Source organism: Parambassis ranga, chromosome 8 (genome assembly GCF_900634625.1).
Source record: "Parambassis ranga chromosome 8, fParRan2.1, whole genome shotgun sequence".
Lineage (NCBI taxonomy): Eukaryota > Metazoa > Chordata > Actinopteri > Ambassidae > Parambassis > Parambassis ranga.
In genome coordinates, this window is record NC_041029.1 from 6,604,163 (window position 1) to 6,627,173 (window position 23,011).

Genomic DNA, 23,011 nt, shown 5'->3' on the forward strand with positions numbered 1-23,011 from the left:
ATGGGACAGAGATGAGCAGCTAGCTGGCTAACATGATTGGAACCGACATCCTGTCCTGACCTGAGACTGCTGTTACCATGCAGGTGGAGTAGCCGACTGGTCAGAAAGAGGTTATAGACACAGGGAGGAAGACCACACAACCTGATTGAAAGTCAACATTTAATAAATGTTATATAACAGTGAAAACTGAGGCTGCAGCACAGCAGCTCTTCATCGCCATCTGTTGGACAAAAGCAGTTAGGCAGGACTGGACCTACTGACTCTGAAAAGGTGGAAACACATTTATTAATATGAAAATTGAAAATATTTTACAATAAAAATATTAGCATTAGCAACAGTGTTGACACTAATATGAGGCTGTGTGGCAGACGGGGCCTGTCCTGAGCCTTCTGCCTGAGTGAATCAGTTTGGCAAAGTTTACAAGGAGTTGATCCATTAAACCTAAAAGTGAGTCATGTAAATTGGTGATATAACAGAGTGACGTGGGCAGCTGTTTTCTCTGTTTGTTCACCTTGACTAAGTCTATCTGTTGTCTCTTGTTGTCGTGGCGACAGGAACCCATAAAACAGTAGTGTAGATGGAGCCACTAATGAAGGCTAACGGTTTGAGCTCCATCACACTGACTTTAAATTCACATCGCCTTGACAACAGAGACATCTGACAGGCCAATCAGTTTGTTTACATGTGAAGAAAAGTGCAGAGATCACACAGAGTCTAATTGTGGTCCCCTGTTTGTTGTGCAGATGATGTTGGGAAAATTCCATAATGGTCCAATCAAATCAATCAGACAATCCATAAAATCAAGAAAAGACCCCAACCTGATCAAACACAAGTTTCCGCTATGGAGCCAAGATCACGACTACTAAAGGTGGAAAGTGTCCATTGTATCACTTTTTTGACTTGAGTCGTCATACTTGTGTTTTTAAAATATTAAGCATTACTACTCTACTACTACTACTTTTAAAGCATCATTAATTATAAATAAAGTTTGGTGTATTACAGCCCTGGTTCTGCTTTCATGAGGACACCACATTATGTCTTTATTTAGATTTCACTTACCTGGTTTGTGTGTTTTCTGTCTCTGCTTCTTCCTCTCCTGTTCCTTTTGATTAATTAAACTTTGACTGCATGTGCTTACTTAAAAATAAACTCCTTGCTTTTACTTCTTCTCTAGAAAATGTAAACTCAGCCGTCTAATTGATCTACTTTAAATAGGTTTGTGTGTCAGCTTGCTTCTCCTTTTCTCCTAAAAGCAAGTGAAGTGTGTGTGTGACAGACCTAGGCTATATGAGCAGCTGTGGAGTGTTTACTGTGCACCACAAACAGAGTCAGTGCGCTCAAATGTCGGCTAAAAAAAAAACTCCAAACATTTTTCCTGAGGATGAATTTATTCTTACATATCAGACATCAGTGCTTACAGAAGGGTCACATCAAAATGTACAGTATCAGATTAACGTTTGACTCCACTCAGCCCCTTAATGTTCCAGTGTCTGATCCACGCACCAACCGTTCCTCCTGTCACTAAAACACTACAGATTAAATCATGGATGAGATTTTAATCTGACGTCCTTATAAATTTAATATTTACATTTAGAAATCTGCTGTTTAAGCTTTTCCCAGCTAATAATGCAAGTGATTGTAGCTTTTAATTAAACAGTCACACACACATACACACACACACACGCACACACACACACACACACACACACACTCAGGCACGATAATAAAGATGAGTTCAGGAAATAGGAGGAAGAGGAGCATTTTGTGTTTCATCCTGAGCGTTTTCCCTCGATACACACCTACAGGTACTAACTATACTATGATCACTATGGTTACAGCGGTTACTATGGATACTGCTAGTTCTACTGGTTCCTATATTTCAGGGTTGACCCGAAACCCTGACTGAGCCCTAATCTGGCCCCGTCCCTTTTTTTTTTTAATAAAGATATACAGTTAAACTCTGTGTGCAAATGTGCACAACGACAATTACAATTTATGAGGAATGTATTTTCTCTAAACTAAATCTCTTCTGTACAAACTGTCCATCTCATGGAAAGTGCAAATATTCCAAAAACTAAAGATAAACTCCAGGATTTGTTGTTCTCAAAAGTAACACAAGTTTTATTTCTGTCTGGATAAGTCTGGATATGATATAGTCTCGCCTCTTGAATTTATGATGGTCTAAGTTCCTTTTTCCAATAACCAAATTTGTTGTAATTTTGTGTAATCTTCAGTGTATAGCTATTGTTACAACCTTAGTTGTTAAATTGTGCTTAATAAACCAAAGAGTTTATCTTAAAAAACTTAAACAACAACAACAACAACTGAACAAAAAGGAATTTACATTTACATTTTCACTTAGTTGTAGCGCCCTCCAGTGGCAGTCAATTCTCTGCTGTACATTTTTGGTTAGTTGCGTTCAGGAGCTTCAGTTGCAGTGACGGAATTTCTGGTACTAATCTGCTCTGCTGCTGTTCTTCAAATCGAGTGACTGAAGATTAGTTAAAGTTTGAATCAAATCAAAACACTTGACTAAAACTCATCCAACAAACCTATAAACTTATTTTTTTCAGTCATTGATCTTTGAATTTTCTTTTGGAAACATTTAAAGATAACCAACTAAAGCACAAACAGTTAAGTTCTTTTCTGGCAGCAACATTTGATATACAAGTTCTGCAGCAGCTGAAACACACATCGTCTGTGTGTCCTGAAAAAAATGACCTTAAGCCACAGCACAGATAATTACACAACCTGTGTGTGTGTGTGTGTGTGTGTGATTAGCTCTGGTAAATAGGAGAAAGCTGGTGATCAATATTACAATATAGACAGTTATAGTTTATTAACACTTTTATCAATAAATAAATAGGCCTATTGAGTACACAACATGAACACAGTCCAGCTGCCTGATATGACATGTGACCCTGGGGAAGCAGCTGCTTGGTCAAGTCCAGTGATTGGTCAGACCGTGACGAAGGGCGGAGTCAAAAAGGCAAGTACTGACAGATACCATCTCGTCTGAGCTGGTCTGGTTACAGCAGCAGGTCTTAAAACAGAATAAGACCTCCGATCTGCTGAGCCACATCACACATTGTGATTGGTTGAGTTCAGGAACAACAGAGAGAAACAGTCTTTCGAAAGGTCAGAGGTTGGAGGACTGTTTGATGCTGTGGAACGATACTCTGCTGGGTGAAGTAGGCAGCGACGTGGCGCGCACTGCCCGGCTCCGAATGGAGTGACGGTCCTGCCAACGAATCCAGCGCTTCCTGACTGCAGAGCGCACCTGCATACCAACAGACATACATGTTGGGTGTACAATCAATATGCTGGAGTAATCATTAGAATTAATGAATGAACTTAAAAACACAATGGGACCCAATGTAGGACCCTGGGGAACTCCATGGAGAGAAATTACCTCACTGTTAAGGAAACAGTAGAAAACTGAGACGAAAAAACCCTGCAGAGACAGAAAGGAGAGTATGAGCTGCCTACAGAGCAGAACCCTGTATACATTATAGCATGTTTTTTCTCCTTATCATATACACTTCTTGCTTAGCTTTAAGGCCTCTTTAAAGCTGTTTCTTTGAACATCATCTTCACACTGAGCGGGCATACACCGACTGAAGCTGGCATGGGGCTCTCTTTGATAAGTGATTTACATTTGATGTTTTTCCATTAGGAACAAACACTCTGCGTCTGTTTGGATTCAAACGCAGACTGTGTGTGTTCAGGGAAACGACTCGCAGATGAAAATGTTCCAGATGTTTGTGCATCTTTTCATCTCAATCTTATCAGCCTGTCAGGTTTGGTGTTTTTAGAATCGTTGGTATCTGTAACTGTTGTGTAAAATGTGATTTGCTTTGTGGATTTAAAATGCAGTTTGGATGTAGCATAAAAAAATGTGAAAGCAGAGGTGAACCTGGAAGGACTCCAGTATGGAGTTGAAGTAGATGAAGACAATCTGAGCGACCTCATCTTCTCCTCCGGGGTTCACAAAGAACAACATGTAGGTGATTCCTAATAAAGGCAGCAGCACCAGAGTGGCCTTCACTGCTTTCCTGTAGAGATGAAAGAACACATTCAGCAGGGTTAGACTCCTCCAGCGCGGATGTGAAGGTGCTTCCTGTGTTCGCACCTGTACTGGATGGTCTCTGACGTTGTTGATGCCCTCAGTTTGGTCATCAGGATCCGAACGATGTTAAACAGGAAGACGAAGTTAATCTGGAGAGAATGAGATGGAGAGTGAATACTGTGGCGTCTGCTTTGTTTATCTCATTTTTATTATTAGAGGTGAACTGGATGTGCTCTCACCAGTAAGACCAGGATCATGGGACCTTGGTAGATGTAATCTGTATAAACCCCTGCCCGCTTTCCAAACCAGCACCTGTCAATCAAAACACAACCCTCAGTCCTGAGTTTATAGCAGTATGACAGTTCATGGAGAACGTTGTTCCAGATTCTTCCTGTCACTCACTTCTCGTTGTCATAGTACAGCTTCCCGAAAGCCCACGCCACTATGATAGGAAATGGAATACCTGAAAAAGAGATACATGTGGACAGTTGACCTGAGAGCAGGACAGACAGACAGGCGGACGGTTGGCAGATGTGTGGACTGACCCCAGCCGATGCAGATGAACATCCACTTCCTGAGTTTGTCGGTAGAGTAGGTGAGAACGACGGCGGTGTGGAGGTAACAGCCTTCGCCAAACATCCAGAAGAAGTTCGTCACGTGGAAGTAATTGTAGCCGGCCGTCACCAATCTGCACCACACCTGGAGAAGAGGAGGTATGACGTGTGACCTCACTTTAACTGTGATTATTATCCAATGAGCGCGTGTGTTTACCTGGTTGCTCTCGGTAACAGTGGGGTTCATCGTTAACTGTACAATGAACCAGGTGGCATTCCTCAGGATGAAGGCTGAGATCAGGTTCCAGTGGATGATGTTTCTCAGACAGCGAATACTCCTGTAACACACACACACACACACACACACACACACACACACACTGCTAAACTCATAGCCCCCTGATTACGTCTAAAAGTTTAATGTGGACAGATTAATGTGAACAGTGAGTGTGTGCATTTCCTGGAAGCTTTACAGAGCAGTGCACAGATGCTGCACATCAAACACAGCACAGTCATATGTGCAGTTTATAAGAAACAACACAGCAGAAGGAGAAGTGACACTCGCTTGTCAGTCGACACAAAAATAGAAAAGAATCTGTTGGACTGAAGCTTCATTTGATCCGTGTGTCTCTAATCTGTCCTCCTTCCAACGTCTTTGATCTTTAATCCTCCAACAATGACTGGACATTACCCAGCACACACACACACACACTGGCACACAGCACCCGCACTGGCATAAATCACACACTGAAACATGCAGAGCGACTCAGTGCCACAGTAATTCTGGCTGCTGGTTGTGTGTTTGATGATCACAGAGAATCAGGATCCTTCGGGTTCATCAGACTCTCAGTCTGCTGATCAGAGGTTTGTTTATGGAAGGAGAAAATTATCTTAAACTGGAACCTCTCAGTCTGATGCCGGCTCTGATTGGCAGTTATTGGTGAATTACCTGAGCCTCATGAAGAGAGTGAAGGCGAGCAGCAGGGCTCCCAGAGAGATGCAATGACCCAGATAGTTGATGATCAAGGCCACCTGATAGTGAACTTTACTCTTCCTCTGAAAACACATGAAACAGTTTAAGAAAAAAATATTACGTTTGATTTGTTTGCACTTTAAAAAATGAATTAAACAGTTTTACTGAGTTATGACTGACCACGTATAAGATACATCATGATCTGATCCAAACATGTGAACACAAACAGACTTCCTTTTAATTCTATAAATATGTTGAAACCGGTTGTCACTAAGATTAGGTTTGATTCATCATCTGTTCTTAAAGCCTTCATTCAAACTGAAGTAAGACCAGCTGAAAGGAGGCTCTAGGTGGCTGGTTTCCCAAACCCACATGTATAGGTTGGAGCTTTAGATAGCAGTGTACTGTCTCTGAAGAATCATCTCTTCACTTTCATTTCATTGAGATGGGTTTAGGCATCAAAATCACTTTGGCTACCATGGAATGGAATCCAGTCCCAGAAGACAGGATCTTACATAAATTACTGACTACAAGGCAGTGCTAGCTACATAAACATAAGTTATTTCAGTCTCTTGCTGGTAAGGTTAGGCTGGTGCAGTAACCATGGAAACACATATGTGTTATTTGAGTCTTAATAAAGCAAGATTATCATAATCCATAAACATTTTAGACTGTTTTTTTTAAATGTATAACTATAATATCTACTGATGTGCGGGGGTCCCCCAAGGTTCAGTCCTCAGGCCTGTTGTTTTTAACATGTATATGTTCCCATTAGGCTGCACTGAGAACAGTGGATTTTCTCGGAGCCTGGACGTCTGCAGCTGAATGCAGATAAAGTCTCTATGCTCGCCCATCGTGAAACTGTGGGAGGGTCCACTGTCTGCCCCATTCTCTGAACAGATCCCTCTCATAACCCATGTGAGTATTGGCAATATCTGCCCCCCCCTTCAACTTTTAATGTTATGGTCACAACACAGAAAAAAACTACAGAGCCCCTAAAGTACAAAACTCATGATAGTAATAATGAGTAATTAATAATAATGACTATTTATAATGAACATACAAAGGTAACAGTGGAGCCGTAAACTCGTACATACACTGCATGCATGCTCACACAATCTCATCCCTTTGTTTCTGTCTTACTGGTATATGCTACTATTACTACTATTAATAATACTAATAATACAACACCATCATGAGCACACTGTAAACTAATTAGTTCATTATTTCATTATGTTGACATTACAGGTTATAAATGCTGTTTTCAGTGTTAATTTATTCCGATTATCAGTGAGATGACTGCATCACTTCAGTGTTTGAGCTTAAAGAGACAAGAGTTGTTGCTGTGGCGACGCTGAGTTCTGACATTTCATCTCTGTATTATAATTTGTTTGTTTTTATGACTAAAAAAGATACAAATGTAAATTACTCTAAAGAAAGTCCAAGGACAGTGTGTGTATCTCTGTGTGTGTTATATTGTGGTTGCTTTGATAATAAAAACACTTTCATTCTCAACCTCTTCTGACACTAATACACCTTTCAAATACACCTTTCTTTCTTATTTGTTACACTCTCATGATTGGCCAGCAGCCATGTCTGTTGTCCAATCAGAGGAGGGCAGGAAATAGGAAACAGATTCTCTCAGTGGGAGAGCAAAGGAGAGAGAGGGAGAGAGACTGTGTTACATGACACAACATATGGCTGTACTGACTTACATGCATGTTGTCCCTTATATCATTGTGAGGACTCTCTAGGACCTAGATGTGGTTCTAATCTAGGTTCTGTAACATCCATTTGATGGCCTATGAGGACCACACACAATAACAGAAGTAGTCTGGTCCTCACAATGATAAATGTACTGGTAAACACACACACACACACACACACACAAACACTGAGGTCCAGATGGTTCTCTCTGGTCTCTCAACGTTCTCGTTCACACTGACGTTTTGATCACTCATCCATGTTTTCACACTCGTCTTTGATTGGTGTGGTTTGTTTGTTCTTGTGTGTGTCGAGCTGTTAGTGCAGACAAGTTAAACAGTGCAGACGAATTAAACAAAGTCAGAATTAAACAAACATCAATGTGTGTTTGTGATGCCGAGAGGACTAAATACTGATGTGACACAAATATAAACAGATAACACACAGTTATTCGGAGCTCAGCTGGAGGTTCAGCAGGTAAACAACCCCGCAAATCCACAGAGAACTTCCAGGCTCATGTGTTCTGCTATCAAAACAAAAAAAGGTGGCAGCAGCTCATTCTGTTTGTAGGCAGTAAAAAAAAGCTGTCTGAGGTCCTGCATGGAGATAAGTCAGAACAAGCTGCTGTTCTCCTGGCAGCCAGCAGAGGTTCTCAGACGTACTGTCACCTGATCACCTACACCTGCCAACACACCTGTTCTCATCTCCCCAGGATGCCTGTCACAGCTGAGACTGCTCCAGGTCCTCTCACTGATACCAGCTGAGCTTCCAGGACCTTCTGCTTGTGTCGGCGGCCTTTATCTACCTGCCTGTGAGTACTTTTTTTTCTTTTTAATATAAACCGTGCATGTCTACATCGTCCAGATGAGACAGGTTTTGAAGCGTTTTGAGGTCAACAAACAGTCAGAACAAATCTCTGCCCTTTGACGACTGTGCGATCCATTATAGATGACTGTATCAGAGAAACACATTATCACCCAATAGATGTGTCAACACACGCACACTAAAAGTGTTTTCGTGTTCTCTGTGTCTGGGGACATATGTGTTCACTGTCTGTCTTTTACCACAAACATGAAGTCTGTTCATTTTTATGGAGGGGCTGAACATTAAATCCACTTCTTAAGGTGGTAAATTAAATACGTTTTATTTATTCAAATATATTTTTACAGCCAGTAAGAACTGTGAATATCAGCGACCAGTGTTTATCCTCTGTGGGGTGTCCGCCTGCCCGGTCCAACCATCTGTTTGACTTCATGTTTCATTTAAACGTGTTCATCCGCGGCTCCTTCATTCATATTTCAGAGTCGAGCATACAGACACTTCCACTTCACAGGGTTTACCGTTAATAACAATCGCTAAGGCGACAAAGTACTTAACCACTCCTCAGTGTATCATCATGAAAATCACTCATTTCCCAGAGAAGATGGCAGGAGGGTGGTATTTCTGGTATTTATTTTAACAGTACAGGATATTACATTTAGGTAGTGATGCAAGTATTTAAATGAATGTGAAATATGGACTGACAGGTGCAGGCATGCATGCGCGGTCGTCTTCTCTTTGGTTAAATAGAAATAGAGAGGTGGATGAAAATGTGTGCATCCTGTAGGATTTTTCAGTTCCAAGTTTAAAGGGCGTAAAAGAAGATTTGTTGTTGTTAAAGCTGCTGTTGAACTGTGCTCTATAAGTAGGTTGATCCATTGATGGACATGTAAAAGATATCCTAGACTTCCAGTGGAGACACATTGTAGTTAGAGAAGTGAGTAATGGTGTCTATATTTAGTCGACTTGTGTAATATCTCCAAGCAGGCAGACTGAAGTAAAAAAAAAATGGGGCTCAGGATGAATTCTCAGGTCTTTCTGTCCCCAGGGACTGAACTGGGTTAGCATGAAAATATTCAGGTGTCCGTGGGAGCCAATCAAACATTATCTTATGATGTGGATAGTTTGATCAGCACCACCAGGGCTTATCTGGAATACTGTCACAGAGGCAGCAGTCTAAGCAAAAGAAGCCCGGCCAACCAGACGGGATGTTTAATCCCTCAGTCTTCACCGGGCTCTCCTGCCAGATGAATCTCTGTCAAATGTTGAACCACCTCAGCCTTTTTACTCTGCCTCTCATTTAGTTTAGATTTTAGACACAAACTTTAAAAATATAAATGTGTCATTTTTGCATCACTGTTTTTTTTCTTTTGAGTATTTTAAGTACAGCTCTTGCCATTTTTGTGTATGGTTACTATGGTTACAGGTGGTATTTCTAACCCTCTGAGGAATCACTGAGGAGTACAGTTTCTTTACTGCTTTTTTCATCATCTTTTTTTTATACAAGTGCTGCTTTATTTTTGCCATTTTTTTAATATCGAGACATGTAAGTTATCATTTGTAACTGTATGTCACATGTGATGCATTCATGAACAATCAGAATTTTGACAATTGTGACATTCTGTTTTTTTTGACATAATAACTTATTTTTGATGCTTTTACTCACATTGCTTATTAGCATGAGCAGCTAGCAGCGAAAGGTTCAGAAGGTGATTCTGTGATTTTCTGTCTGGGTTAACATCAAGGGCATTGAAACAGTGCCACTTTTTTAGTGGTGATTTACATGAAGAGGCATCATTGATCTCAGAACTGAATCTTCCTTCTGAGAGAAACATGAAAGATAACTAATGAAAAGCTCCTTATAATGTTGCATTAGATTAGCTTTTTATAATTGTGTGCTGCTCAGCTATGGGCTCTCTGTAGTTTGTCCTGCTTTGTAGTTTTTGTGTGTAGATGAATGTAGGTCAGACATCAGGTCAAACACACCTTGTTTTTGGGCTGTAATTGCAATTTTATCCTTAAAACTTGTCCAAGCATAATAAACAAGTAAATTGTACTGTTCAGTCTCACCAGGATGATGATCTCGGTGCACTGACTGTAGTTTCCTCGTGGAGCCCAGCTGCCGTTAGACTGGCACTCTCTGTAGACCCTGTCTGAACACAGAGAGAGGACAGTCGCAGTTACATCACTCAGATAATTTCTATTTATTAAATAACATCCAGGCTAAAGAGTTTCAGAACTTAAAGCATCAGAGTCTGAGTGTAAACTGATCCGTCTGTGGATGACAAACTCCCACACTCTGACGAATCAACACGTTCATCTGGTTACCGTTATCAGCTACGGCGTAACCACGGCAACACCAGGACTGTCATTTGGTGCTAACTGCATCTCCCTTTCTAACCCCCCACACACCCTCCCACCCACCTCACCCCTTCAGTGTACTGGGTGGGCATCCAACTGTCTTATTGTCCAATCAATACATCTGAATTTCGACGCTTCGTTAGCAGAGCATCTAAACAGATCAATTGACCCCACACGACAGTGACTGACAGCTAGATCATTAGCCTATTAGCTGAGTCAATGTTAGCTGAATAATAACCAATCAGAGACCAGATGTTTGATTACATCAGAGAAGAGACAGTCAGGGCATTTCTCTGTGTGTGAAGAGATGATGATGATGATTATGATGAAGGGTGGAGTGAGACATGAGCTCCAGCTGGTTTGACATGCACATACACAGACACACACACACACACATGCACACACACACACACACACACACACAGATGACTCATACTATTAAGTCAGATCAACAGCTAAACCTCTAATTAAACAGGATATTTATTACCACCCACACATTAACACATACACATGCACACACACACACACACACACACACACTCGTACTGAGTGGATGAAGTGGAGCCAGTTGGCAAGAAATAACATGTCAGATCTTTCTCTGCTGCTCCTCTCCTCCTCACTGAGTTGTTTTTGTACGTCATCAAAAGACCGCACGGTGCTAAGCCGTGATTGGCTGACACTTAATTGGCGGCCTCTGACTGGTCGTGCACAGAGGAGGGCTGAAGATTATTGTATTAACTCCAACACGCTGAGAAGCAGAGTGTCAGCTTCACAGAGAAATGAAATACGGCCAGGTCGTTCATCTGCTGGACACAAGCGGTGTGTCAAAGCGAGATCTGAGCGAGCCTGGTTTATTCAGAAACTGACTTCCTGTCCGTTCCAGTGCTGAAATGCTAAACATAAACAGCCCTCAAATTTTCATTTCAGCTCGACTGCAAAACATTTGCATATAAATAAACTACAGATTAGATTATATGTTACCTCTGACTTTGATACAAAGAAAAGTGTGTGCAGATCAATATTATTGATTAACGTGTTTTACAAGTAATGAATTGGTACGTACTGGTGGTGTTATAGTGGATGCCATTGAACTGCTCAGGACAGGGTCTGGAGATTAGCTCTCCTGCTGCACTGCGAGGCCAGCAAGTCCCTATACCATCCACGGACAGGTCACAGTACAGACCTACACAGAGACGGACCACAAGTTATGGATTTTACATCAAAATACAATCCCACAGGTTTGAAATCTTGCAGATTGGGGGTCAAAGTGCAGACCTGAGGTGTTGCTGATGGTGAACGTCTGGTTTAGTAGGGCCAACGTCCTGGCTATGAGACACAGAAAGACAGAGAGGAATCAGGAATCAGCTCTTTACCACAGCGTGTCATCTGAGAATCTGAGAACGAACTACCAGCCACAGGAAGTTACCTGTCAGGTTGGTGGACAGCAGGATCAAAGTTTCACATGTCAGCTCAGCCGGAGAAACCCGTCCACTCAGCAGCACACACACACAGACCACCTGAAAATGAAAAGGACGTTCAGTTTCTTGCTGTGCACATTTTCTGACATCTGGCTAATGCCCTCAGTCAGAGAGGAGCACAATAAATCGACACTCTGAAGGTCATGATGAGAGAAAAAGAAAAAGTTAGACACATTACACATGAGCCAAAAGAACACATCATAAAACCAGTGTCATTGAGTGTAGTTTAGGTTTCAACACACATGGGAATAAATGAGTGTTTGTAGTGCCTGCTGCTGCAGCCTGAAACCATGTGTGGAGGACGTGTTGGAGTGTTTGCTTGGTCATTTCACGGTGATGATACTTATGGCAGATTTAATGAAGTGGCCAATTTAGCCCTTAAGTGGAACTGATTTTCACATCAAAGTTGATGCTGGCTATGACTGAATCGCTCCATGCATTCACTGCTGGAAAACACACAGGGTTTAAAAAAAGAAGCATTCTTGACTTTGACCTGTTGTATGCAATAAAAAACTGATAATGAAAGGGTCAAGAGAGGCCAACGCTATCCATAGGATTTTCTCTAATTATGTTTACATAGCAGAATACCATATAAACACACCATGCTGAAGCTGCAGACAGACAGGTAGACTGAACAGTCTGAGGATGTTTGTCCAGACTCTTTCATAACCGCGCTTGATATCCACAGACATGCAGCGTATCCTCAGAGGAAACAGGATGAAAAAATCCAAGTGATATAAGTTAAAAATAAATCAGATAATAAAATCGAGCTCAGGGGGGAGTCAGGAGTCTGTCTGCGTGCTGAATAATTTGTTTCAATCCCACAACTTCATATCTCTCTCTGCACTTATTTGGGTCCTGCTGCTGTTTGTCCAATATGCCAGATGGCCGGTTCATCATTCAACAAGGTAGTCTTTTAAAAAAGTGGTCACATGACGGATGCTGCTGCTGCATCCACCTGCAGGCGAAAGCATCTGCAGCCGCCGCTACATCAGGATGCAGCTCAACGAGATGTGTGATTGTCATCTGTACATCACAATTAACTGATACACTCAATTACCAATTATCTCAGTAATTAACGATTAATTAGCCGTTCAGACCGCAACCATGTCCTTCTGTTAATTATTCACTAGTGTCACTGATTCATTATTCACTCAGCGTGACTTCACTCTGTTTGGCATTCAGCGCTCAGATGCTGGCAGGGTTTGTCTCTGTGCTTCAAACACACACACACACACTAAAACACACTAAGTAAATCTGTCGTCCGCAGAGATTTACTGTTGTGACGATGCAGCTAAAATTAGACAGAGAGCTGAGTGCAGCACACACTCAGTCTTCTGGGCGTTGGGCGTAAATTTTTCGGGCTTGGCAGCGTGTACAGCAGCTCAGTGGGAGGAGCCGTTTCAGTGTCCACAGCTCCTGCACAACCTCTTTTTATTTTTCTAATGCAAAATATCCAGCTCACTTTCTCTCTCAGGAGTTACGTCCACATTAATTTATGTGCAGCAGCAGCAGACGTTTGTCACTAACTAACGGTCAGGAGAGCGCTTAAACATCCAACATGGCGCGTGATGCAAACGGCGAGCACATGTTCATGTCATGTTCACCTTTCACATCCTTTGCAGACAATAGGGAACACAAAAGAGCACCAGAGATCATTGTTCTTTCCACAAAAAGATAAGAGAAGAACAGATTTTTTTCCATGATTCATAATAAATGTTTGTGTTCAGACTGGCTGACAGTAAACACAGAAATGATCTCATTGAAACAAACATTTCTCAAAACTGCATAAGTGATCTCCATCTGGGGGTATTTGCTGTATGCAAGCTGTCAGCTGGCGAGCAGCAGGGAGCTCCCAGACTTTGCCCCAAAGTACACTGTTTAGTGCGACTCGCCAAATCCCTGAAAGAGTCCAAAGTTTACCAAACCAAAGACACAATTATATCAAATGCACAAGAAAACAGAGTTTTTCATGGCGGTGCACAGACCTGCTGGGTGACTTCTGATAGATGGTGTCAAATGTTCATGTTTTCCTCAGATCTATTAACAAACACTGGCATCCCCATCACTGATCATTAGCTAACGCACTAAAATAAGATTGTAAAAACACCCACATCATCAGTGTAATCAGGTTCAGTGTGCTGGTTTTTTACTGCAGACCCTGACCATACAGAGCTCCCAGCACATGCTGCAGAGCTCCACACTGGTCCCAGACTGCAAAGACTGCAGAACTCTGGTCCCACTGGTCCCAGTAAATACTGCAGAGCTTCATGCTGGTTTTCATGAACACTGCAGACCGTTACACTGATCACCACAGACACTGCAGAGCCCCAGTCCCTGTAAATGTTGCAGAGTGTCCTCCTAGTCCGAGGCTCTAATTCCCCTGCTGGTACGACATTTACTGAGCGTGGGCCTCTAATCTGTCTGCGCCGCGTTCGGAGGTTTAGACAGTAGCTCATTACTCAGTCGGACTAAATCTGCAGCTTCAATCTGACTGTGATGTAGAAACAGACTTGGGGGTGATAGTGCTGACAATATGGCCTATAAACGTGTAACACTGTGGACACTAGACAAATGCAGCAGACAGCATCAGTAATGTTCACAGTGAAAGAGGAGATGCGAGTGTCTGCCCATGTTTTGTGGGGCTGTAATCTGATTGGCTAAAAGCTCTGGGAGGGGGGGTTGTTGTCCATATGGCTCTTTTCTCCACCTCCTCGTAGATGAGCCTTATGTAGTCGTACTGTTTACACCAGTAGTAACTACTGGGATGAAGGCTGTTGACGAATTCCTTTTTACCGTTTCATGTCATTTCCTGGGAGACGAACTTTGAGACAGATGTCAGCATGTGTCTGTGATAAACAGGCATGGACGTACAGTACAGTCTTACATGAGAACATGTCATGTAAAGAGTCAGAGTCCAGACAAAAGTAGGACAAAGATGAGAACGGTGGGCTTATCATTTATGATACTCCAGCTGTCCCACAGGGACGTCAAAATCGCTCCACTTCTCAGAAGGAGTTCAAGTACTTTTCCAGGACAAAGTTCCAGCATGTAAAGCCACAACATCTCACAAGCTCCCCTGGGAAGCTTTGGCCTTCAGTTGCTGTGGCCATGACGTCCAAAAGACAGCAGAGACCCTAAATGAGTTTGTCCAGAATCAGAAAACTAAAGACTCCCATAAAAACACGTCAGAGTTCTCCTCTGTTTATCAATATATTAATAACCAGGCTGCAGTAGCACATGTAATGTCAGGAGCAAATCAAACCGTTTTCTAACAACTAGAAATGATCAGAACATAAATGATAGAAACGTGTTTGTGTGTGTTGCTGTTAATAAGGTTACACTCTCCACCCCGCTGCACTCTCTGTGAAAACAAACAGCAGCAGACTGAACCTGATGCATCCTGATGAGGGAACAGCTGTGTGAGGGGCCGACGTTAAACTGGAGTCATGTAGCTCTGAACTGTAGCGTCCCAGTGGAACAGAGGGCAGTGAAGGCAGCACAGCAGCTCCCCTCTAAGCCGGAGTAACACCGATAATCCTCAACAGTAAGAAAATAACACGAAGAAGACTTTATTAAAGGTCTTTTATCCGTGCTTCCAGGAGATGAGTTAGAGAAAATAATGCAGGTCTGAGGTCTGCTAGTAAATGATTGATTCCGCTGCACAATAATGAGTCTTGCAGGTTGTCTTTTTTTATCAAGCTGTATAAAAGGAAGTCAGATAATAGAATATTTTCTGTGCTGTTGAGCCTTTCTGATTGGAGTTATGATCCTAGTCTCTTCTAATCTGCGTACTGACAGTGATCCTTCACGCCACAACGGATGTGATGAACCAGTTTTCAGTCCGTCTTTGGCAGGTTTGACAGCTGTAAGACTGTTGAGCTCTGGTGAATTCAGTGTTACAGAAACAGGGAAATATAGTCCCAGAGAACACACATAATCGAGCTGTAATTTATCTCAGCAAAGCTGGAACGGAACGCCCTGATACATCTTTTATATTTGAAGCTTTCAAGTCAACATTTCTGTGCACTAATGGGCAAAAAAGGTACAAGTACAATGTTATTTCCTGCACCAAATAAGAGTCAATGATGACAGCTGGTATAATTTGCATTGGCTGAATAAGATGAATGTTAAAAAACCGGGAAACTGAAGTATAAAATGTCAGATTGAGTTTAAGTGCATGTAATAGTAGTATTTTAAGCTTTTTAGCTAAAAACAAAAATACTGCTTAAAGAAGAGTTGACTGGAGTGGAGGAAGAGAAGAAGCAAGGAGGACAGGAATAGATTATCCTAATGTTCAGGGCTTTTATTTTGAAAATACACGTACAATGTAGGTATCAGAAAGGGTGGTTTTTGGCCACAAGGGTTCACCCTAGGTTTCAGATGATAATTAATTGACGATGAATAAATATGCTAGCGATTAGGCTAAAGCATTTCTGTAGCCATACAACACTTCCTGGTTGCAAGTCATTGGACGCTTTCAATCAAGCTTATTTGTTCATTTGTGTTCTCTATTATGACATGGTATGACATTATGGCTAACAATGTAGGTCCCCACACCACTGCAGTTCCTCATATGGCCACTTGAGGTTGTCTATAAAAGTGAGGCCATCCTCATAGAGCTCCATGTTAAAATGCAAACTTCACAACATGTTGACAGTCTGCTCTCACAGAGTGACGGCTGTGTAAACCACACACGAGGAAGCCTTTAAAATATTTGAGATGAAAAATAGGCCACACAGTTTCTCAATCCGTCTTCAATTTAGATCAATATCATGATGATGCAACTTCAACATTATGCAAATGAAGAGCAGCCAGCATGACGCCTCGTTACTTGAAACACAGTGGGCAGCCATCATAATTTATTATACAACTGCTTTAATAGAAAATGAATATGGCAGCATTATCCAGACCTTTCATTTTTTTTAAACCTTTATGGCTCTTTCAAACTTTGAATACATCAGGGTGTTGACACATTGTGTATGTTGATATATTCATATATTCATTCAGCACAACAGAACAAACCATCCTCGAGACCTTCAACTGCAACCAGCCCGCCTCATGTGAGCTGCAGGAATCACTGCAGGAGCCTGTGTCTGCTACCCAAATATTTTTAATCATCACAGAGCACATCCTGGTTCCGTGGCTGTTTGATCGAATGTGTGTCTGAGTTTGTGTGTTGTAACAGACTTGCTGTCTCAGATGAGGCTCTGTGAGTGTTTCCCTGCCTGCAGGCGGCTGTTAGTGCTGTGAGTGAGAAACAAAAAGGAAACGCTGCATTCCTCCCAGCAGAGAGTCAGAGACAAGAGACCAACCCAGAAAACCAACCGAGCACAGCGACAAACACACAAACCATCGCACAGCCACACCGGCAGCCACGACACGTACAAACAGACCCCGCAGATCAACAACAGCCGACTGATGTGGACATCTACAGAAAAACAGAAATACCTGATGCAGCAGAGCATCTTTATTTTACTGATCCAGCTAATTAGTGCAATTTTTTCCTCATAATTTAAGATTGCAGTAAATTACCAGATCTTTTCCAGGCTGGGGTACACTGCTTCTGCCTCATGGTGCTTAGGCTGCCACTGACCTGTGGTTTTCAGCTGCATTGGGAACAAATCACCCATCAATTATACTGACAGATGATTTCCACAGAAGGACTCTGAATGTGGCTCGTTCTCTAGTGGGACGACTATTTTGTTAACTCAGTTATAACAAGGAGAGGGGAAGTGGGTCAGAGAGCAAGTGCACAAATCACACATGGACAAGCCCCACATGTTCCCCTGGTTCAGGGTTTTTATATTTCCGTTTCAATCCGATGAACCGCGGTTTGTTAGCTTGTTAGCTTGTTAGCCTGTCAAAGACAACAGCTGAAAGCCTTAAACACAACATATGGGTGACATGATTCATGTCTCTAACCAGGTCATGTGACCTCGGATGATCAGCTGTTAGTGTGTGTGTGTGTGTGTGTGTGTGTGCTGTCTGCATACACACAGATAGAAACTCTTTTAATCAGGATCACATCTGGTCTCAGCTGAAAACTGCACCATGAACTAAAACCCACAATACTCAGATTACTCAGAAACCGCACAAGAAAAACACATTGTTTTTATCACATGTATGTGAAAGATGTGTTCTGCAGTTCACATGTGTTGAGTTCACACATGGAGACACCAGGCACGATAAATACTTCACATCATATATGACGCGTGAAAATGTTCGGTTGTAGTGGCTCCTTCATGCTGCTGAAATGGAGCAGCGGGAGCACACTGATGGATGTGTTGTGTTTTCCTGCTGATGCTGCAGCTTGTCAACAGACACACACACACACACAGAGTGCGGATAAATGATGGGTGTAGCCCCGCCCTCTCCTCTGTCACCTGTAGACCCTTTCAAAGTGACTGCCTCTCTGTCATCACACATGTCCGTCCAGCTTCTTACTGCTCCTTTAAATGATCCCTCTCCTCCTCACATTGTGTCTGTGTGGAGGCGTGATGATTAACACCTTCAGCCCACCTCCTCGCTGCCATCCAATCAGAACGCACCTGTTTTACACCCAGTGTGCCTGAAGGTGCAAGCAGACGGGCCCGTCAAATTTCACGTCATCAGACAGGTCAGATTTGATTATTAATAGCTGGAACATGCAGAAAAACATGCCGAGTAATGATGCACTACATGCTGTAAAGTTGATCTTTGTTTTATAGGAAGAACCAGGGGAAGACTTCATGCAGATTTTAAATAAAAAAACACCCAGCAGGTAAGCACACATCTTCCTGCAGTGAAAGGGCACATTCATGTGTGAGTGCTGCTTTTATTTTTTCCCCACTTAGTCAATCTGTCTCATTATAAGCAGCAGAATATGCCATGAGTGAACCTGGATGTTTGGACACACGTCACTGATTACTGTGTTTTAAGATTCTCAGACAGGTGGTTGTAAGGTGATGTTTTTCATAGTGAATTACTGGAGGTTTGTTCTGATAGATATAAGTGATAATGACATCCTCAGGAAGAGAAAGTCAAGCTGAATTTAGGCAGACGTGTTCAGAATGTCTGACACAAATTACAGGGATCATTTGAAGTACCATAATCTGCCTGCACATGGATATAGAGTGTAAATAACCCTTGATGGATGAATACTGCACGACATTAATCAAATTTCAAGAGGTTTCTCCTTAGTGTGGCTAAGGCTAAAGCTTGTTCCATACTCCACTCGAACAGAAAGACCTGATGAAAATGGCGTCGCTTTATTCTCGGAGCTTGTTTTTAACACATGGTCTGGGCAGAACTTTTTTTCTTGGTCGGGTCCGAGAACTATTGTGTGATTGGTCGGAATTTCAGGGTGGGCGTGACGAATGTGGAGAGGCAGAAAAGGTGCTTCAGGTGCAGAGAATCCACACAGGTTAAAAAATACTGCCCGTCAGACCTATTGTTCAATCTATTATCATGCTTCGAGCACATACGCGCCCCCTCTCTGAACATTACCGGCTCGTTATCATCCCTCATTCAGGTAAACAAATATTTGGGCAAACAAGCCATGAAATCCTGAATAGTGGCAACAAATCTTCCTCCTCCTCGGCTTCAAACATGTTCACCTAATCTGCTGTCCTCGAAATCTATGTGTGTGTGCGTGCACTGTGCACTGCAGTAGGAGGGCCGTATGAGGAGTTCTGCACACATGTTTCTCATGAAGCATGAAATGTCCGAGCCGAAGCGAATCGCCACATCGGGAACAGATTTCTCTGTTCTCATGGAGTATGCAACAAGCTTTAGCAGTCCATCTAACGCCTGAATAATCCAAGTATGAGTTGTGGTGGGTGGGTGTTAAGATAGCACTGACCTGTCACTCAAAGGTGCTGCACCCTAAATTAAGCAACACTTTAAGCATTTTTACAATTTAATTGGATGAGTTACATTAATGTGTCATGAGGAAATTATCTATAAAGACCAGGCTGCGACCATGTTTATTTCTTCTGTAATTGGACATTTCAATATAGGGGTGTATTGTGGCAGACCCCCCTCGGTGTGATATGTGCAGGATGGAGGGGATGAAGGGGACAGGAAGTGATGGATGACAGTGTCGATCGCCCCCTCAGGTTCTGCCAGTCATTCCACACCTTTGTCTCCCCCTCATTTCATTATTCGTCCCATAGAGCTTAATGAAATACACCTCATTCTGTGTGTGTGTGTGTGCACTGTCGGTTTCAGCGTATGTGTGTGTGTGTTCTATAAATAGACTGATGTACGCTGGAGAAACGCCAAACCTCCATTTATACATCACCTCTCTCTATCAGTCTTTCTCTGTGTGTGTGTGTGTGTGTATCATCATTCACATTTGTTGTGCATTTTTTATGGTAAATCAAAGAGCATGGAATCAAACAGATTCAGACACTTTAACAAACACACACACCGTCAGTGGTGTGTGTGTCCCCTGGTTCTGAGACCCCCAGGGGCCACACAGGCTCACTGATCACTTTGTGGTAATTACATTAACTGCAACATTAAAGCAGAAAATATTTCAGTGAAAAGCGAAAGGAGCCTGAAGGCAACATCTGCATTGTCACCTGCTGAGTTTTACAGATGTAAATTACTCCAATTAACCAACATTAACCATTTTCATTGCACATTAATTGCTCTTTTGTAACAGCCAACAAGCTAAGTTGTTTATTTTTTTTTATTATTTCTTGTCACAGGTGTCATTGTGAGTGTTGGCACCTGAAAAGCAAAGTGCATGTGTGACAGTGTCGTTCACCAGAGAATGAACCTCTCCAAGCCACATGTCAAATATTCCAACCAGACAAAAGCAATGTGTCAAACCTCTGTAGCTCTTTTAAAAACATCAAATGCTTCCTAATTTATTCTCCAAACCTTTTAGTCCATCAGTGCCACAGCAGTAACAGGGGGAGCAGAGATATCCAGGCAACCTCCTCCCAGCTGCTCCCAGACCAGCTGGGAGATATATTCACAATGAATTCTGGGTAAAAACCCCCAGCTGCTGCTGCCCCTTTAAAGAGGCCATCTTAACCAAACAGCAACTTCGTGAAACGTGAATCCATGCTAAAGTGTCAAAAACTGCAGTTCCCCCTGCAGCCTCTAGGGGATGACTATAATTGGTAATTTCCCACAGACCTCCACTCACTTTACAGCAGAAGTATATGACTTAATATTTTGCATAATTATAGGTGTGACCTCTTTGATTGACACCTTCCTGCTCCACCTCAGCTCCATAGCACTCCACCTCTTTGCCTGTATTTGGAGTTCAGGCAGACTGACATGCTGCCAACATGGTGGGACCCACAACCGCTCTTTAAAAGACTTATGAGGACGTCATAGACACTTCGTCCATATTTATAAACAGTCTATGGCTTCCACTCGCTCCTCTGAATGAGGAGGAACAGCAGATCTAATTTCAGCCTTCACACTTATACCCATGTTCAGCCGCCTTATCGTTGCATTCCGTCACACCGGTGGTGATGCTGAGCGTAACAGGCAATAGAGCTACACTGTCATATAGAGAGGAGGTCGCGGTTTACAGTTAGGTCAACAAATCGTTGGACTTTAACCGAGAGAACGCTGTTTGTTTAAAACTGTCAGACTTCTTTAAATATTGTTTTATTTTAACCATCGATGATGGAGAAGATGCCACAAACCTTACAGGGAGCTGAACTTATTGATTAAATTATAAACTTGGACATACACTGAGAGAAACAGACGTAAGTGAAAGAATCCGTCTGTTTGGGTGAAATTAAACGTATTAACTGATCTTCTCAGTCAACCTATAGCTCAGCCCTCCATAGCTGACCTTTAAGCACCTATGGATCAAGTCAGCCGTGGACAGGACTGTCATTTTTAATCTTTTTCTTTTTGGAATACAACATTTGACAAGTGAGCTTGTCTAATCTCCCCCCTAAAATAAACATGGCCTGCTTCTACACATTGTTTCCTAATCCGGACCAATTCTGATATGTTCCGGAGACCAAATCCTTTTGGCAGCCCTCAGACATAAATGTAGGTCCTGATCAGCACATCTGGCCTCAGGCCTACACTTTAGAGACGCCCCTCCAGGCTTTTGAGTCTGCTGTCTGTGGAGTGCAGGATCAGATCATGGCTCTATTTTAAAGTTGCTGAAGATTAAGAGTGTAAAAGAATGACTGAATATCAGGCATGAAACTATGACACACACACACACCATCCCACCCACCTGACTCAGTAGTTTTCTCTCCATTTCTGTCATTCATTCATCAGCTCGGACGCGCGCGCTCTGGCACGCGGTGGTCCTGCCGTTCACAGCCTTGTCCCGCACGGTCCGGTCCAGTTGAGGACCCACAACATGTTTGTCTGTGCCGGGCCGGGATAGATAGACAGATAGGTAGATAGATAGATAGATAGATAGATAGAGAGAAAGAGAGATAGATAGATAGATCTGCACCAGATGGGGAGAAATCCGATCCGTGCCGAACCGGGTTAAATCCAACACTGCTTAAAAACACTGTAGAAAGGCCAGTAGTCCGGGTCAGTCTGTCGGTCCGGGTTAGCACGGGTCTAATTCTGGTCCGACTCTGTCATGAATACTCCGGACTGAGAGTCGATGTGAACGCGGGTCCACACCGGGAACACTGACGGACCGGAGCAGCGCGTGCTGCCGGTGAGGAGGCTGCTGCAGAGCACGAGCCAATCAGAGGAGGCAGGGGAGGGAGAGAGACGGTTCAACAAACACTGGCCCACAGCACATGATACACAGATCAATTACACACATCGATTTTCTGGGTTCTCAGTTAACTTCAAATGCTTTGTGTCCAAATATAAACTTTTTTTTCTTAGAAAACCAAAACCTCTGTCACAATATTATTTGTTTAAATTCAAGCTGTTTAGCTTAACTTGCCTTAATTTATGCTGCCTTGCCTTTTACATAATAATATAATATATATAATATAAACCTATAAATATGTAGTCCACACACACACACACACACACACACACACACACACTGACACACACACACACACAATTCCCTTAGTGGCTGACAGAGAAATAACTCAGAAGAGGCTAA

The 23,011-nt window shown here is 42.5% G+C and overlaps 1 protein-coding gene across 2 annotated transcripts; it reads right to left on the minus strand.

The window, feature by feature from the left end:
* Positions 1-1,467: 1,467 nt before the first annotated feature.
* On the minus strand, positions 1,468-22,557 carry crhr1 (corticotropin releasing hormone receptor 1). Of its 2 annotated transcripts, XM_028412339.1 has the most exons (14): positions 22,163-22,557; positions 11,907-11,997; positions 11,756-11,806; positions 11,544-11,663; positions 10,190-10,272; positions 5,573-5,679; positions 4,841-4,961; positions 4,615-4,768; positions 4,472-4,532; positions 4,309-4,381; positions 4,133-4,218; positions 3,917-4,055; positions 3,413-3,454; positions 1,468-3,280 (listed from the first exon to the last, which is right to left on the minus strand). In XM_028412339.1, exons 1-14 carry the CDS (start codon positions 22,193-22,195, stop codon positions 3,140-3,142), a joined length of 1,302 nt encoding a protein of 433 aa, XP_028268140.1. In that variant the 5' UTR covers positions 22,196-22,557; the 3' UTR covers positions 1,468-3,139. The 2 variants fall into 2 exon arrangements, with proteins under 2 accessions (XP_028268140.1, XP_028268139.1); XM_028412338.1 differs by having other exon boundaries at positions 4,615-4,961.
* Between the last annotated feature and the right edge of the window lie 454 nt (positions 22,558-23,011).